The 16,335-nt window shown below is 42.3% G+C and overlaps 3 protein-coding genes and 1 long non-coding RNA gene across 7 annotated transcripts in view; 3 read left to right on the top strand and 1 right to left on the bottom strand.

Annotated features, from left to right (window-relative positions):
- elovl4b (ELOVL fatty acid elongase 4b) overlaps positions 1 to 2,471 on the top strand; it is a 9,128-nt gene extending 6,657 nt beyond the window's left edge. Inside the window, exon 7 of the mRNA XM_058409147.1 lies at positions 1 to 2,471. This exon is cut by the window's left edge and continues 217 nt beyond it. Within this exon, the coding sequence (XP_058265130.1) occupies positions 1 to 68 (68 nt within the window). The 3' untranslated portion in view covers positions 69 to 2,471.
- Positions 2,472 to 5,447: 2,976 nt separating this feature from the next.
- Positions 5,448 to 10,957, top strand: LOC131365523 (protein SOGA3-like). Of its 3 annotated transcripts, none has more exons than XM_058409128.1 (6): positions 5,448 to 5,647; positions 6,621 to 6,845; positions 7,515 to 7,673; positions 7,801 to 7,863; positions 8,013 to 9,470; positions 10,194 to 10,957. In XM_058409128.1, exons 1-6 carry the CDS (start codon positions 5,555 to 5,557, stop codon positions 10,278 to 10,280), a joined length of 2,085 nt encoding a protein of 694 aa, XP_058265111.1. In that variant the 5' UTR covers positions 5,448 to 5,554; the 3' UTR covers positions 10,281 to 10,957. The 3 variants fall into 3 exon arrangements, with proteins under 3 accessions (XP_058265111.1, XP_058265109.1, XP_058265110.1); XM_058409126.1 differs by having other exon boundaries at positions 5,449 to 5,647; positions 9,995 to 10,957; XM_058409127.1 differs by having other exon boundaries at positions 5,450 to 5,647; positions 7,804 to 7,863; positions 9,995 to 10,957.
- On the bottom strand, positions 5,971 to 13,478 carry LOC131365526 (uncharacterized). 2 transcript variants are annotated; one of them, XR_009206702.1, is made up of 4 exons: positions 13,346 to 13,478; positions 12,440 to 12,713; positions 6,686 to 6,839; positions 5,971 to 6,543 (listed from the first exon to the last, which is right to left on the bottom strand). It is a non-coding gene; the product is annotated as an uncharacterized LOC131365526 (long non-coding RNA). The 2 variants fall into 2 exon arrangements; XR_009206703.1 differs by having other exon boundaries at positions 12,532 to 12,713.
- Positions 11,148 to 16,335, top strand: LOC131365525 (uncharacterized). The gene is made up of 6 exons (XM_058409129.1): positions 11,148 to 11,695; positions 13,327 to 13,522; positions 14,073 to 14,426; positions 14,514 to 14,560; positions 14,693 to 15,248; positions 15,338 to 16,335. The coding sequence occupies exons 2-6, from the start codon at positions 13,376 to 13,378 to the stop codon at positions 15,551 to 15,553; spliced, it is 1,320 nt and encodes a 439-aa protein (XP_058265112.1). The 5' UTR covers positions 11,148 to 11,695; positions 13,327 to 13,375; the 3' UTR covers positions 15,554 to 16,335.

The following is a 16,335-nucleotide window of genomic DNA, read 5'->3' as shown; positions in this document are numbered from 1 at the left end:
TGAGGAGTGTGGAGCACGTAGAGGAGAACGGAAAGAAACACAAGAAGGAACGAATAAAGAGGGAGTGAAGGGAGGAGAGAGGAGCGAAAGAAACTCTGCATCGGTGGAACTGTGGAGTGTTTCCAGGGAAGTAGTGTGTGTAGACTGTTTTTCGATGGGCTAGATGGTGTTTACAAAACCACTAACTACGCTAAGTGTGTAAGTGATGGATGGGTGGGTGTGTGTGTGGGGGGGGGTCAAATCATTCAGTGCTGATTGAGAGGGGTTGCCATTTCACTGGATTCCATTTTATTTACTTATTTATATGTCCAGCTATGTGCCGGTCATCTGTTATTTATCATCATCATTTCTGATATTTATCAGAATATTCAATCTGCAAGGATCATTGTGATCTTGTAAACAACGACAGTGTGTTATGAAGAATATCTTTGATCAGCAGGGAACACTAATTTACGTCTTAATCTCAGGAAACGCATCAAGATCAGACACAAAAATAAACCATATGAAATTAAATCTGATGTTCAAACACAACCTTAGACATAATGACATATTTAAATACTTTTGTGCAATTAGAGATCCCAATTTCCTCTGATGTTTATTGCAGAGAGTGTGTGTGTGTGTGTTTGCTTTTACACTAGCAGAAAAAAAAAATCACTGGCTAAAGCGCCTTCTCTGCTGATGAGAAAGAACATGTCAATAAAGTAGAAATCTTCCACGTCACCACATTAAATGGGATTAATGAAACACTTCCCGATCACAGTACAGGTTTGTGTTCATCTAATGGGCTGAGCGTGAACGTACCGGACTCCGAACACACTTGTGTAGCGTTGTGTAGATTTAGCGCGTGTTTAGCTGGAGCAGATTCTCTCAACGGTTCTCTATGTGTGTACTGTACATTCTGCTTGCTGACCTCATATAACATGCTTATTAATGTGGAATTGCCAGCATTGGTCATTTTATTCTAAATCAAATAAGCATGTAGAGCTGTAGATGTCCAGAAGTCGTTGTTGACCGGGGTGTGGACTGACCGCTGGTTTTTATTCCAGCTGATTAGATTTAAAACTGAGCAAAGAGAATCTCTGTGCATTTAATATCTTATTAATTAAATGCAGAATATCACCTAACTGGGGACAAATTAGCGACTAAAGACCAACATCATCCTCATTAAACCTCTGTTAGTGTTTATATTGTATTGAGATTACTTTTGAGTGTAGAGTATAGAAAGTTTTTTGTTTCATTTCCCCAACATCGTTTCCAACAGTGTTACATAAAACATGTTAATCAAATAAAATGTACATATAGATTTATAAGTATTTCCACAGATTATTTTTGCAAGCTTCTTGTATGTGTGTGTGTGTGTTTGGGTGTGTTTTCTCTTGAATTTATATAGGAAATGTAGAAAGTTCCTTTAGTGTTCTTTTCTTTGTTTTTTTGACCATTGTTTTCATGGATGAAAATAGCAAATGTCTGCTGATGAAAAAAGAATAAACAGGATGCCAGTGACTGGTTCTGTCATTCTTAAATAAATGACATTTGTAATTGTTGAAGAATTTGCTGTGTTATAAGAGGAATAAAACACTCAGGGACATGCTGTTAGAGGAAAATAATCAACCTCATGGAGTAACAGGAACTCTGCTTCACCACTCTGTAATAAACTGTTTATTTAATACTTAAAAATTTAATACTTAACATTTATATTAGGTCTGATCTGAACCATTTATTCAGTCTGGGTCTTGAGTTTTTACTCTGAATCTGTTCTCTGAATATATTCTTCTCGTCTCTCTCAGGGTGACAGAGGACAGAGCCGTATGACTTAGAGCTCTCAATTCAGTCAGCTCTAACCTAAGCAGTCCAGCAAATTGGCTTTAGCTGTAAAAGAGCTTACACACACACACACACACACACACACACGCTCGTCATGCTGAGAGGTTTCAGGGGAGAGCAGGTCAGTGTGGAGGTGAGAGAGTCCACTGTATTTAGTCCACTAAGCATGTTGAGGACACCGAGCACCGGCTGAACCACAATCAGGTTACAGGAAACTCTTTTGACATTTTATTACAGTTTGTGTTTCAGTTTTGTCTTTTTGTTCACTCCTGAAACAGAGGAATCAATAGAAAAGAATCACCTTGCTCAAGGACCTAAAGGACCCAACCTAAAGCTTGGCAGTGCTGGGGCTTGAACCCCAATCTTCCAATCAACAACCCAGAGCCTTAACCCCTTGAGCTACCACTGCCAATCCTATAACACTATTCCTATAACAGCACATCCCTAAAGGTTTTTATTTCTCTTATACCACAACAGTTTACCAACAATTACAGTTTTAATTAAAGAATGGCATGTTGTTTGGTTACATTCAATGTGAATGTGTGAAGCGATCCCGTTCCTGTTGTCATTCAGTTACAGCACCTACAAACACCAGCCGCTGGTTTCCCTCACCAGCCGAACTTTACTCTCTCTTTAAGTGAATAAGACAAAACAAGCTGCAAAACTCCAAGAAAAGACTGGTGAAGAAACTTAAGTGGTTAAACTTAACTTCCTTTTTTGAAACTCTGATCCATGTTCCTGTGAGAGAAAGAAGCTGAAAACACTAATTATATTTTACAGTTATATACTTTTAATATATGATATGAAATGTCATGGAAAGAGTTTGTAAGATAAGAGACTCTATGACAAGTAAACATTTACTTTTAAAATTACATTTAAATTATGTAATTATGTTTTTGCAACTAATTTAGGAGACAAACACAGATATGTTCCTCTCTTTCATTACAATAGCAAAGCCAGTGGATCTGATGGTTAAGTGGGTCAAAGCTGACAAATTAGTCTGTCTGTCATTCTCTCTCTCTCTCTCTCTCTCTTTCTCTCTCTCTCTCTCTCTCTCTCTTACACACACACACACACCACACACAGATCAGGGACTGTACAATAAGAGGATTGGGGATTGTCCAGTTTTCCACTGGGCCACTTACCTTAATGCAAACTCACCTTAGTGTTAAACCTGTTCAGCTGTTCATCAACCACAAACAACTTTTATTTTACCTGGAATCACTTCTCCAACATTTCTCCAACAGGACTCCATCATTCTCCACTAACACCAGTCCAAACCAGGATTCCAATCAATATGCACAGTAAGGCCCAGTGTAGCTGCAGGCTTTCATTTCGTCCAAGCCTCTGATTCCAGTCAGTCATTCAGTTCATACTGATGCCTCCAGTTTAGTTGGCTACAGTCACACTGGGCCTGTCTGGATCACACTGGAGACGCCTGGTCCAAACATGATGTATCTATCTAGTGTGGGCTGAAAGTAGTAATGATAACAAAAAAAATAAAAACAGTGGCGATGGTTTTAGTTTCATATCCAAAAGATCATAGTTTTAAATGTATTCTAGAAAAAAGATAAAGTAAAGATACGCTTCAATGCTCTATCCTTAGATCCACAGCTCCCTCTAGTGTTCAGATACACTATATTGCCAAAAGTATTCGCTCACCCATCCAAATAATCAGAATCAGGTGTTCCAATCACTTCCATGGCCACAGGTGTATAAAATCAAGCACCTAGGCATGCAGACTGTTTTTACAAACATTTGTGAAAGAATGGGTCGCTCTCAGGAGCTCAGTGAATTCCAGTGTGGAACTGTGATAGGATGCCACCTGTGCAACAAATCCAGTCGTGAAATTTCCTCGCTCCTAAATATTCCACAGTCAACTGTCAGCTGTATTATAAGAACGTGGAAGTGTTTGGGAACGACAGCAACTCAGCCACGAAGTGGTAGGCCACGTAAACTGACGGAGCGGGGTCAGCGGCTGCTGAGGCGCATAGTGTGAAGAGGTCGCCAACTTTCTGCAGTGTCAATCGCTACAGACCTCCAAACTTCATGTGGCCTTCAGATTAGCTCAAGAACAGTGCGCAGAGAGCTTCATGGAATGGGTTTCCATGGCCGAGCAGCTGCATCCAAGCCATACATCACCAAGTGCAATGCAAAGCGTCGGATGCAGTGGTGTAAAGCACGCCGCCACTGGACTCTAGAGCAGTGGAGACGCGTTCTCTGGAGTGACGAATCGCGCTTCTCCATCTGGCAATCTGATGGACGAGTCTGGGTTTGGCGGTTGCCAGGAGAACGGTACTTGTCTTACTGCATTGTGCCGAGTGTAAAGTTTGGTGGAGGGGGGATTATGGTGTGGGGTTGTTTTTCAGGAGCTGGGCTTGGCCCCTTAGTTCCAGTGAAAGGAACTCTGAATGCTTCAGCATACCAAGACATTTTGGACAATTCCATGCTCCCAACTTTGTGGGAACAGTTTGGAGCTGGCCCCTTCCTCTTCCAACATGACTGTGCACCAGTGCACAAAGCAAGGTCTATAAAGACATGGATGACAGAGTCTGGTGTGGATGAACTTGACTGGCCTGCACAGAGTCCTGACCTCAACCTGATAGAACACCTTTGGGATGAATTAGAGCGGAGACTGAGAGCCAGGCCTTCTCGTCCAACAACAGTGTGTGACCTCACAAATGCGCTTCTGGAAGAATGGTCAAAAATTCCCATAAACACACTCCTAAACCTTCTGGACAGCCTTCCCAGAAGAGTTGAAGCTGTTATAGCTGCAAAGGGTGGACCAACGTCATATTGAACCCTATGGATTAGGAATGGGATGTCACTTAAGTTCATATGGGAGTCAAGGCAGGTGAGCGAATACTTTTGGCAATATAGTGTATCTCACCACCCACAACCGAGTCTCAGATAACGTTCCTCATATAACATTAAATTACCTGGATTAGGTGGAAATACCCTTTTATTTTTACCTCAGAGCCACACAGTTGGAGGAGGTTGAGTTAACAACAACCATGTATTTCTACATTTTATACATTTTACACGTTATCATTGTACTTTCTACCATTTTACCACTCCATATAACTCACTATTTCTCTACTATTGAGTGTTTGAATAATTCATCTACGTTTTTGACTACACTTCCGGGTTGTGAGCAGGGTTGCCAAATCTCTGTGTTAATTCCTATAAACAACAACAACAACAACAAACCTGAATAATAACTCTCCAACCCACATAACGGGTTGTTAAAAATCGACTAGGCGTGTAAGGGTTTGATACTGACAGGGTATAATCTAGCCTAAAATATTATGCGAAAACTGTGGATATGGCAACTCTGGTCGTGAAGCTGCTGTCCGGCCCTGATGGTGCTGAAATTGACGGATGTTGTTGCCAGATTGGAACATTTCTATCTCATTTCTTTCGAGACTGTTATTAACGTTTATTTTTGACAGATAACAAATGACTTTGAAGAAAATTCATGAAAATATACTAATATGTAGCACATAAATGTAAAAGTAGGTCAGTGAATGTGAAACCTACATTATTTTAATTGTGTTTTATTTAACACTCACTTACCGTTTAAGATTAAGACGATTAAGAAGAGAAGAAGCGAAGAGTCTAACCTGGCAACCTTCCGGTAGCGCTTCCGGTTTATGGGGTGATCGGGTAGCATCACACACACACACACACCGGCTACAGAGAGACATCCAAAAACTCAAACAGCAGCAACATGCAAAACGAACCGGAGGAACCGGAACCGCGCCCTGATGAAGAGCTGCACGAGGAGCTCCGGAGGTTACAGGATGAGAATGAAGCTCTTAGAGTACGTTTCTTATTTACACACACACACACACACACACACACGCCCACACACACTTCACACTTTTGTTATATATTTCAGTTGTGTCCAGATTTTAGATGGTGGAATTATGGGAGTTTGGGGGTTTGGGGGCAGTGGAGGGGCAAAAGTGCACTAACGGATCAGATAAGGCATCAGCTAATCATATCATGATTTAGTGATTTGTGCAAAAAGGGACTGAACCTGAAAGTCAAGAATCAATTGGAATGAAACTACCTATAAGTGAATTTGTATTTATTATTTATTTACTTATTACACTTTGTTACATTTACACACATTTTCCTGGAAGAAATTTTAGAAATAGTGCTTCTTGATACGCTCAGAGTTTCCTGATTTTTTTGTTCACCCTGTATATTTAAATTCTAATTGAATAAAATTGTGTGATGTAAGAATTTGTGCACTGTACCAGCTCACGACATTACACATGATAAGCTCATATATATTGAATTATTATTCAAATTATTATTTGATTATTATTGAATTATTTTTCAAACTTTTTCACAACACAATATTTAGTGACACAAATCAACTCCACTGCAGTACATTTCAGCATGAACAGAGTCAACAACAGATCAGGACATGGCCAATCTCGAGCACAGGATTGGGTGTGGGAGGGGCTTACTCTCTCTCTGGTCAATCACAGCCACACTAGATAATCATGTGCATCTGTGAGCTCATCTATGTGGAACAGGGCAGATGGAGCTTTTTTCTGTTCCGCCACTCTGTGATGCAGCTTGAGTGAGAGTTTGATTATTGTCTGGCCTCACGTGTCTCAGAGGAAGTGTGTGTTAGGCTTCACCCCCTCGGGCTCATAGCGGTTGTGTGGAAGGAGAGAGCTGGCTGGAGGGTGGGAAGTGGAACTAAGGAGAAATTGCATTAATTAATAATTGCCTTTTCAGTGCATGACAGAATCCAGTTACATTGTATGTTTGTGCAGACAGAGATTCAGGAGATGCGTGTGGAGATGGAGGAGATGCATGATGCCTTTTATGAAGAAGATACCTGCCGGTTGCATGAGCTGCGGCGAGAGCTGGAGCGAGCCAATAAAAACTGCAGGATCCTTCAGTATCGTGTACGCAAAGCTGAGCGCAAACACCTGCAATACACTTCAGGTGGAGAGATCAACGAGGAACTGCTGAGGAACCTGGAACAGGACCTGAAGGTGAGACAAGTCAATTATGAAAATTCTGATGTGCACTCACAGGTGACAAGTCACTCATGATGCTCTGATTGTGTGTGTGTAGCGACTGCTGTAGGTTTCTGTGTGGGTTTGAGAAACAGTAGAAGCAGTACATTAAAGCTGACTAGTTATAAATAAAATTAAATAACACATGTCTGAATCCCGGGTTCGAACAGGCAGGGGCCTTTTTGTGTGGAGTTTGCATGTTCTCCCCGTGTCTGCGTGGGTTTACTCCGGGTACTCTGGTTTCCTCCCACAGTCCAAAAACATGTACATTACATCGACTGGTAATTCTAAATTGCCCATAGGAGTGAGTGTGAGTGTGTGTGGTTGTCTGTCTATATGTGTGTGGCCCTGTGATGGACTGGCGTCCTGTCGAGGGTGTACCCCTGCCTTTCGCCCAATGCATGCAGGGAAAGGCTCCAGCAGACCCCCGTGACCCTAATTAGGAATAAAGCGGGTACAGAAAATGGATGGATGGATAAATAACGCACTAATTAGTATAAAAATTGCTTGTGTGATTTCCAATTGGTTTGGGACACAAACAAACGCATGTTGCATTGTTTGAAGATAGGGTTAGAGTACACTTCAGTACTCACACACACACACACACACACATAGAGTAAGCCTAATGAGTATGTGTGGTATCAGGTGGCAAAGGACGTGTCAGTGAGGCTCCACAATGAGCTGAAGAACGTGGAGGAGAAACGCACAAAGACAGAGGAAGAGAACGAGAGACTGAGAGAGAAGCTCATCCAGCTGGAGGTCAACAAGGAGACGCTGCAGAACGAGCTGGAGAGAGCCAAAGAGGTACACACACACTCATTCACACACACACACCATTTCAGAATATCAGTAATTTAGGTTAGAGCACTTTTCTCTTTAAACTTGTATGGCAGGTTCACTGCACATTAATGTGTGTGTGTGTTTGTGCCAGAAGAGGAGAGGCAGTAAAGATGCTCAGAGGAGTGAGAGGAAGAACACTCAGACCCCCAGTGAAGTGAGTTCACACTAATCATGAAAACATGAGGCTTCTTCTTGCTTTGTTTTTTGCACACTGTGCTTTAAACACAACTTGAATCAAATGAAATGCTACTTTAACCTTTCTCCATATTATTTTATTATTATTTGATATATTTTGGCTGTCAGGAGGACAGTGAGGATCTGAAGTGCCAGCTGTCCTTCATTAACGAGGAAATGACACTCATGAGGAAGAAGATGGCGAAGCTCGACAAGGAGAAGGATGACGCAGAGCAGGAGCTGCAGAAGTATCGCTCATTTTATGGTGATTTTGACAGCCTCCAGTTTAAAGGTGAAGCAGTAGGCCCACCCACTGCCCGTCAATCAGAGCTGAGGCTCCGCCTCCGACTGGTGGAGGAGGAAGCCAACATCCTGGGGCGCAAGATCATCGAGCTTGAGCTGGAGAACCGAGCTCTGAGGGCGGAGATCGAAATCCTGAGAGGTGGAGAAGATCTGTCTCCAGGAGCGACAGAGGGTGTGGCTGATGTAAATCAAGGGGAGGGGCTTTCTGAACTAAGGCAGCAGCTGCAGCTAGTGGAAGACGAGGCAGAATTACTGAGGCGGAATTTGGCAGATGCGGAGGAGCAGAACAGGAAAGCGAAGAGCGAGCTGAAGAAGCTGAGGCTTAAAGAGGCATCGAGACATGCAGCAGAGGGTGGAGCTTTATCATCAGAGGATGGGGCTGCAGCTATGGAGATGTTGAAGGAGGAGCTGAAAGCAGCTCGGCTGCAGGTGAATGAACTGAGTGGGAAAGTGATGCAGCTGCAGTATGAGAAGAGAGTGATGCTTAATAAACAGAGTGATGACAGAAGAGAAGAAAAATTAGGACGAGGAGAAGAAGGAAGAAGAGAAGAAGCTGGAGGAGGTAGACAAACAGGAGGGGAAGAAGGAGCATTAGAAAATAAAAAAGAACATGGAAAAGAAAGCAGAGGAAGAACAGAAGAAGAAGGACAAGAAAAAGGAGGAAGTTTGGGTGAAAGAACTACAGCAGATGAAGCAGTAAAAGAAAGAAAAGAACGAGGAAGAATAGGAGAACGAGGAGGAAGTGAGGAAGAGAAAGAAGGAAGCGGAGCAGATGGACGTGGAGATCATGGTGGGGGAGAAAGAGAAAGAAGTGGAGGAAAAGACAGAGGAGGTATAGAAGGAGAAAGCGATGACTCCTCCTCTTCATCACTCCTCCCTCTTCATCAGAAGCGTGAAGGTCCCATTGGGGGTGAAAGTGACTCAGAGGACATGCTACACTCATCTGTCTCTCCTCATCCCCTCATCCGTCGCTCTACTCCTCCACTCCTCCCTCGCTCACCTCGCGAGCGCCAGCGCATGACGGAGATCCGAGCCGAGGCAGAGCGACTGACGCACACCATCGAGCTGCTCATCGCTCACACGCAGGAGTTTGTGGCCGACAGAGAGCAGGCTGGAGTAGAGGATGGTGACGATGAAGACGTGAGGACACGTGAACGACAGCTGCTCCATCGCATCGGCACGCAGATGAACGAGTTCAGAACCGAGCTGCAGGGGTTCATGGGGGTTATAGAGAGACTGGACAGGCCCAAACGGGAGGAAACACATTCAGAGGAGCGACTATCTGTAAGTGCGTGTGTGTGTGTGTGTGTGTGTGTGTGTGTGTGTGTTTTCTCAGTATGCAGTAAGAGCAGTGAGGGCGGAAACAAAACTGAAAGTGAAACTAAAACTCAACACATTGATGTTACCCGTCGCTATGGGAACCACAGCATGACTCACATGCAGAATGTTGGTGTTTTTTATAACATCAAACTCACTGGTTATTAAAAGTAAAGTGAAGATTTGATTATATTATCTGCAATAAGTGGAAGATGTTCCAGGACAGTGTGGTGTGTGTCTCGCATGTTGATGATAAACACAATTCAGTTTAATTAGCATTAAAACATTACGCTAACTGCTTCCTTTAGCTTCGCTTAGTTTCCCATGTGAACTATTGCTTTAAATAATTCACCATCACTGACGGTTTTTCTCTTTCCCCTGACCCTGTCTTTTCTTGCATCCCTCTGTGGTTTCTGATGCACGTCTCTTTCTTAATTCTGCTGTTGTTTTGTTTTGTTGTTGTTGTTGTTGTTGTTGTTTTTTTTGCTCAGATGTTTCAGCCGCTCATTTTACTCATCCTCATCCTCCTGCTCGTCTCCTCGCTTTCTTACGCTACCATGTTCAAACTCTTTTTTCTTTTCACCCTCTTTTTCGTGCTGTGATTTCTCCGTCTCATCCTTTCGTTAGCAGACCTTTTGTCCTTTTGTTTTGTTCGTATGTAGATGTTGTGCTCGTTTTCCGTTCATGCAGAATTACAGGAGGCGTGCTTCTCAAGAAACCCGGGACCGTGACCCCCAGAATGGACACAGGACTGCCTTTCCCCGAACACTATACTGACCAGAGCCACTGGAACTTCATTTACAAAGACAGCGTGCCTTTCATTTCAGCTAGAATGCAAAACCTAAACTTAACCAGATGGAGTACCAAAGGAGACTACATTACCCAGAATGCACTGCTGGCACTGCGGATTCTTTTGTCATTTTGTCTTTGTTTTCCCCAACAACATGCTCATTGAAGCACATATGCAAACAAAAAGTGCTGTCTGTGGACATTAGGACAGAATTTCCCAGAATTCCTGCTGCTTCCTAAGGAAGACTCTGGTTGTTTCCAGAGGTGAGTGAACACATGACTGGAAAACACTCAGCATTTCTGTGAGGAGTCTCCAGTGTCAGTGCTGTGTATCAGTCAGAGGTGAAGCTGGAACGTGAAGTTTTTCCCAAATCTTCAGGACAGAGGAGTTTATACTTCTTTGCGGTTTATCAGTAACATGACAAGCTGAGAGTTTTCTCTTATTAACTTGAAGAGAGAGAATAAAGAGAGACTGATGAGGGAAACTCTGTTTATATTCTGTTTCTATTGCTGATAGAACACAAGAGACACCAGGAAGTCACCTGTCTCATGGACGCTCCACAACTTCAACTACAAACAGAGAAAAAAATTAAGTTGTTCATTCATAAATAAATCTTTGTAATCCAAAGCAACTGTGTGATGTAAGAGGAGAAAATCCCTTTTTGAAGTGTGTTACAGGAAAATCAACAGCTCTAAAGAACTATACCATACATGCAAGTGTGCAGTGTGTAATAGTGCAGGAAAAACACAACAAGCAACAGATACACACCACACACGCTTCCACATCACGAAAGAGTATTGCTAAATTAAACCCCAGCCTGTGTGTAAACTGCAGACGGGTCAGATTGCCATAATCCTGGGCTCAAAATAAATCCATAATAATAAACAATAAAAAACAACCTTTAACCAATGGACTGAGTGTGTGATCTTGTTTAGGATTCTGTTGTTGAGGAAAAACTCTAACCTGTGCAGAAAGACACACGAGCTGAGAATCTGCCGCATCCTAAACCAGAGCAGCAACAGCAAAGGCAACAGTCACGTTAAAAATAAAGCTGAAAACACGGCCATGTAAACACACTGGGGTCCAACAGGCCGTGTAATTCGAAGCCGGGGATGTCGGTGACGACAGGCGCTCACATGGTGCCCATAAATCTGCTGTTATGACACACCGGCCTGAGTGACGCCGCGGTGGAAATAGAAAAAAAAGAAGAGCTATAAAGTTTCCCCACTTCAGCCGAAACATCATTCAGTAAGAGTCTGATCTGAAGAGAGGAGGAACGAGCGGCTTTGAAATATTTTACAGCTCCAGAGGACTTTATAGACTGGACCGACAGCAGGAAAGGAGAACTTTCTTAGATTAAGGACTTTGTTCGTGTCTCACAGATCAGCTTCACAACCTACAGGTAAGAAGTGTGATGTACAGAATTACAGAAATTTTCACTCTACAGCTACATGACACACAGATATTTAGTATTATAAGAGAATATGTTACCTGAATTTTTATATTTATTGACATACACTACATCATAGATAATAATATTCAAGTACGTGAACACAAAAATGATCTTTTCAGTGAAATTCCATTATTTATAGTTACTGTTATTCATAGATATTGAACTGTAAAATTAACTAAAAAAATTGTAACAAAGTTCTGTAATTTTAATATCATATCATATTTCCCACCCTGAACGTCACCGTTCTTGCGTAACAGACTGTTCTACTTGCCGTGAGACTTGTTTGTAAATTTCAAACATCCTTAACATTTAGCTCACGAAGGTAATGCAATCTGACAGCGAGATATATATTAGTGTACAGATCTGTTTAAATAACCAGACTGTGTTTCTGTATCTAGCCAGTAAACAATGAGGTGTAATGATGTATGAAAAGACTCAATCTCCTTAAAAAAATAAAAACTGAAATAATAACCAGGTCGTATTTTACGGGCTTGTAAAATTGTTTTAAAAAAGAAAATAACGTATTATAATTCCAGCTATGTTACATGTGAAGTGTGTCCTGACTAATCAGCATGTGAGGGTTATTCCTCTGCAGCTCTCTGACTCACTCATACAATCACACTGGTCATATAATTCATCTTGTTTCTGGTCCATAGCCTAGTGACAGCGTTCTAAATATTCCACACTTCTTACATCACACGCAGCTCCATCCGGCACCCAGGAGACACTCCGGTGTCCGGTTTCTGATCCCGCAGCTCACACACCCCAAATGAAACAGCACTCACTGGTATTTTGGAAAGCACTGGACTCCGTTTGCTTCCAAGCAGGTCAGAGGTCCTCATCCGTCAGGGGTCGTTGACCTCTACAGAACCGGGTGAAGGAAAAAAGCTGAGAATGATCTCGATGGGAAGACGAGCTTCTCTGAATTAAACTCTAATATAGAGGGAGAAGCCTCGCACCTGACTTCCTGTAAAACACGAGGATTAGTGTAGAATATAGTGTAAATACTACTATATAACACACACTTTACACATTATTATAATAGACAACACTGTACTGATTCGAGATACTTTTATCCTCTTTTCTTTTAATTTTTTTCTGTCCCATTTTTTTCTCCATTAATTTTCCTCATTCTCTCATTTCATTTAAATCATTTAAGCCCATAATTACCATTTCCTCTTTTCCTCCATTTCCTCCCTTTCTTACATTTCTCCCATTTCCTGTTTTTAGACTTTGATTTCCTTATTTTCTGACTTCTTCCTCCTGCTTTCCTCCTTTTACTTTTTTTTTTTAAAAATTACATTTATTTTGTTTCTTATTTCTTTTTACTACTTCCTCTTTTTCACTATTGTCCTATTCCTAATTTCTTCCATTTCCCTTCCTCGTCCTTTTGCACCTACAGATTTTCTTCTTTCTTCTTTCCTCACTTTCCTCTTTTCTCTTTCCCATTTCTCTGAACCTTCCTCCTTCTTCACTCAGGAAACACTGACATGTTGCTCAGAAGGAAGAGAGAGAGGAATAAACACTGTCTGGGTTTAGAGACCTGACCCTCTCTATGTCAATGTCTTTCTCTCTTTCAGAAACAGAATTCAGTCTTACCTCCTAGTCTGATACACACACACAGAGCACATGATGGCTGCCCTGGACCTGCACTGTAGTGTTGATCCTGGAGTGCGTGTGTGGAGCGGAGAGTGTGTGGACTCGCTCGACTCCTTCGACTCAGAGATGCAGCTGTGGGAGGAGCAACTACAGGAAGTGCAGAGGAAAATAGAAGAGGTGAGACAAACAAATAGCTAATAGCTACACAAATACTAAGATTGAACTAAAATATAAATTAAATAAAAATACACACATCACGTACATATAGACACACCTGATAAGTGTGTATAGTGAGCTGCAGTCGTTGCTGTTGATGATTATGATGTTGATGTTGTTGTTGTTGCCCCCACTGTGGCAGCAGGGTGAGGTTTCTGATTGGTCGAACGGGTGTTGACCCCCAGAGTTGGCAGCACAGTGTATCTATCTCTGTAGTTGGCAGAGTGTGTGTCCTAGAGTGTGTTTATGTGTGTAAGAATAGCTCCACCCAAATTCACACACACACACACGCACACACATTGAAAGGGGATAGGAACAACTTTAATAACACTGGAATGGACACACGTACATACACACACTCTGGAATGGGACAGTAATTAAAGAGATTATGTGTTACTGTGTTAACTACCTTAATAAACTCACCAAGAGTCAGCTGGTAGGATTCTCACACACACATACACACTCACACACACAAGCAGTGTGTACCTGACTTATACTGTGTGTGTTACAGTTGTATAAGGTGGTGGAAGCACGCAGGGGAGCCACTGAGATCAATCCAAACTCCAACACTCAGCTGGACATCACCTTACTTCCTGTCAGCAACACCAGCGGTTACCCTAACAGTGGTTTCTATGGTGGAAATGTAAACAACATCCCAGTGCAACACAAGACTTTTAAACACCTAAGTAACCACACCAGTGACCCGTGCAGCTATGGTGTTTATCAGAACAGTGGCTTTGCAGGTCCTCAGAGTTACACAGTTAAGGGTCAGGACGTTATGTTAGACATTCTGGACGGATACCTCGGGATGGACAGCGGGAGTTTCAGCCAAAGCCGAGAGAAACCACATGGAGCTCCAAATACGGTGAGTTTACAGAACTTTTATAGTCTTTACACTATCAGGGTCAGTGTTTAGACTGGTGTTTGAACCATTTTCCCTCCTGTCTTTCAGAGCTCCATCCAGAGTGTTTACACTGATCAGTGGCCAGTGAGCAGCAGGTGTGTGTCTCACTATAACTCTAACCCCCACTTGTCATCAGTCACCTGGTGCTTGTCACTTGCCAGTCTGAACCTGTTTCTGGCTAGTTTGTTTTCTCTGATTGGTTGTTTGGGTTCTTGTCTCTTCCATAGGACTGGCTGTGTATCACTGGGTGAATTTGAGGAAGTGCAGAACAGGAAGAATAAAGTCTCAGTTTGGGATGAACCACAAGCCCGACATGTCAGCTGGAAAGACCAGGTCACCTCCCCACAGAGATCAGTCAGTAAACCGCCAAAGCAGAGAGACAGTCCCCATGTCCCTGCCCGCCCTGTGCACTACTCCGACTCACAGAAGTGCCCCCTAGTGGACCGGAGTTGTAGCAGCCCTTCTGTTCTCCGGAAATTCTGTGCCATGTTGCAGGAAAATGAAGGGAAAACGCTGATTGAGGATGGAATTGTAACCACATTGGTGCCCAAATTGGTGCCCAGGTCCCCGAAGCTCGGTGGAAGCCGAGGATCCAAGCATGTGACCGTCAAGGACACTGAGGCGCCTGCAACACTTCAGAACTGGGAACACAGAGGTGCAAAAGGAGGTGTGAAGACCTCACATTGGGGGACAGACAATCTACAGACTGACTTCAAGATGGCAGAGAGGATTCTGGGTAACTGCTCTACACCATCACCAAGGAACACACCATCGCCACACCAGGTGAGGAAGCTTAACAGTTTTAGTTTTGCTAAAAGTAAAATTTCCTTAAAATTAAAAGTGCACTCACTCATGTCTTCTAATTCCTGTAGTTGAGCTACGACTCATCCCCCACTACACCTCGGCGGAGTTTCTCTCGTCCGGCTCGTCCAGCCAATCAGCGGCCTCCCTCCAGGTGGGCAAGCAACGGCCCGACAACTACAATAACCACGCCCATTATTCCTAGATCTCGCTCACTCAGTCCTGCCTGTAAAACCAAGCAGCGCTTCAATAACTACAGTTTGTACACAGAAACCGTGATCATGTGAGCAGGAAGGATGGACAATAAAATTTCACATTTGACCTTTGGGAATGTTTTCATCTTTCATATATTTTGTAGCTTTTCACACTTCACTTTAACTCAAAGTTGTATTTTCTTGTAAATAAATATGCCTTGTTTTACAAACTTGATTTTAAGAACAATAAAACATAAAGAGCTGCGATCTTCCCAAAATCTGTGGACAGAATGTACTGTAACAGTGTTGATGTAAATACAGGAGGTTTGGAGTATGATACAGACATGCTTTTCTGTTTCTAGAAACTCCCCTTCATTTCTCTGTTGTTTTCTATCATGTCATATTTGAAGTTGATTTGTTTTTTGGATTTTTCCTCCTTTTCTCTCTCTTTTCTCTTCTTAAAGCTGCCACTTGGTTGGTGTTTGAGGGACTGTATTTTCAGTATGATCATTTTCTGGTGTAATATAATCGTCATTTACACAGATTCTCTCCCGAGAAGGACAGCATTAAAAGTGTTATACATACTCACTAATCATTCAGTTATTTGCTGAAGAAACTTCTGGAATATTGTTTAAAGTGGACATGTTACTTGTTTATAGTAGAAAGGTTTTTTGTTTTTTATTTTCATCTCTTTATAAAAGGCTTTATGTCATGGTGATGATTGTGTAGCTTTTCATGTCCTCTTGAAGGATCTTAATTCAAAACGCTGCAGTCTTTCAAAACAAAAACCCTCATTTTCTTTCCTCTTACTTCACTCTGCAAATTCTTTTTTGTTTAATCCATTTTTTAACGTCATTAAAGCGTTTGATCGTGAA

The sequence above is a fragment of the Hemibagrus wyckioides genome, linkage group LG15 (genome assembly GCF_019097595.1).
Source record: "Hemibagrus wyckioides isolate EC202008001 linkage group LG15, SWU_Hwy_1.0, whole genome shotgun sequence".
Lineage (NCBI taxonomy): Eukaryota > Metazoa > Chordata > Actinopteri > Siluriformes > Bagridae > Hemibagrus > Hemibagrus wyckioides.
This window is presented reverse-complemented; position numbering and strand designations above follow the sequence as displayed.

Excerpts from the sequence above, each read along its gene's own strand:
- LOC131365525 (XM_058409129.1), top strand. The coding sequence starts at position 13,376 with ATGATGGCTGCCCTGGACCTGCACTGTAGTGTTGATCCTGGAGTGCGT. Across the intron at positions 13,523-14,072 it reads TGCAGAGGAAAATAGAAGAG|TTGTATAAGGTGGTGGAAGC; the intron begins GTGAGACAAACA and ends TGTGTGTTACAG. Across the intron at positions 14,427-14,513 it reads CACATGGAGCTCCAAATACG|AGCTCCATCCAGAGTGTTTA; the intron begins GTGAGTTTACAG and ends CCTGTCTTTCAG.
- LOC131365523 (XM_058409126.1), top strand. The coding sequence starts at position 5,555 with ATGCAAAACGAACCGGAGGAACCGGAACCGCGCCCTGATGAAGAGCTG. Across the intron at positions 6,846-7,514 it reads ACCTGGAACAGGACCTGAAG|GTGGCAAAGGACGTGTCAGT; the intron begins GTGAGACAAGTC and ends GTGTGGTATCAG. Across the intron at positions 9,471-9,994 it reads ATTCAGAGGAGCGACTATCT|ATGTTTCAGCCGCTCATTTT; the intron begins GTAAGTGCGTGT and ends TTTTTTGCTCAG.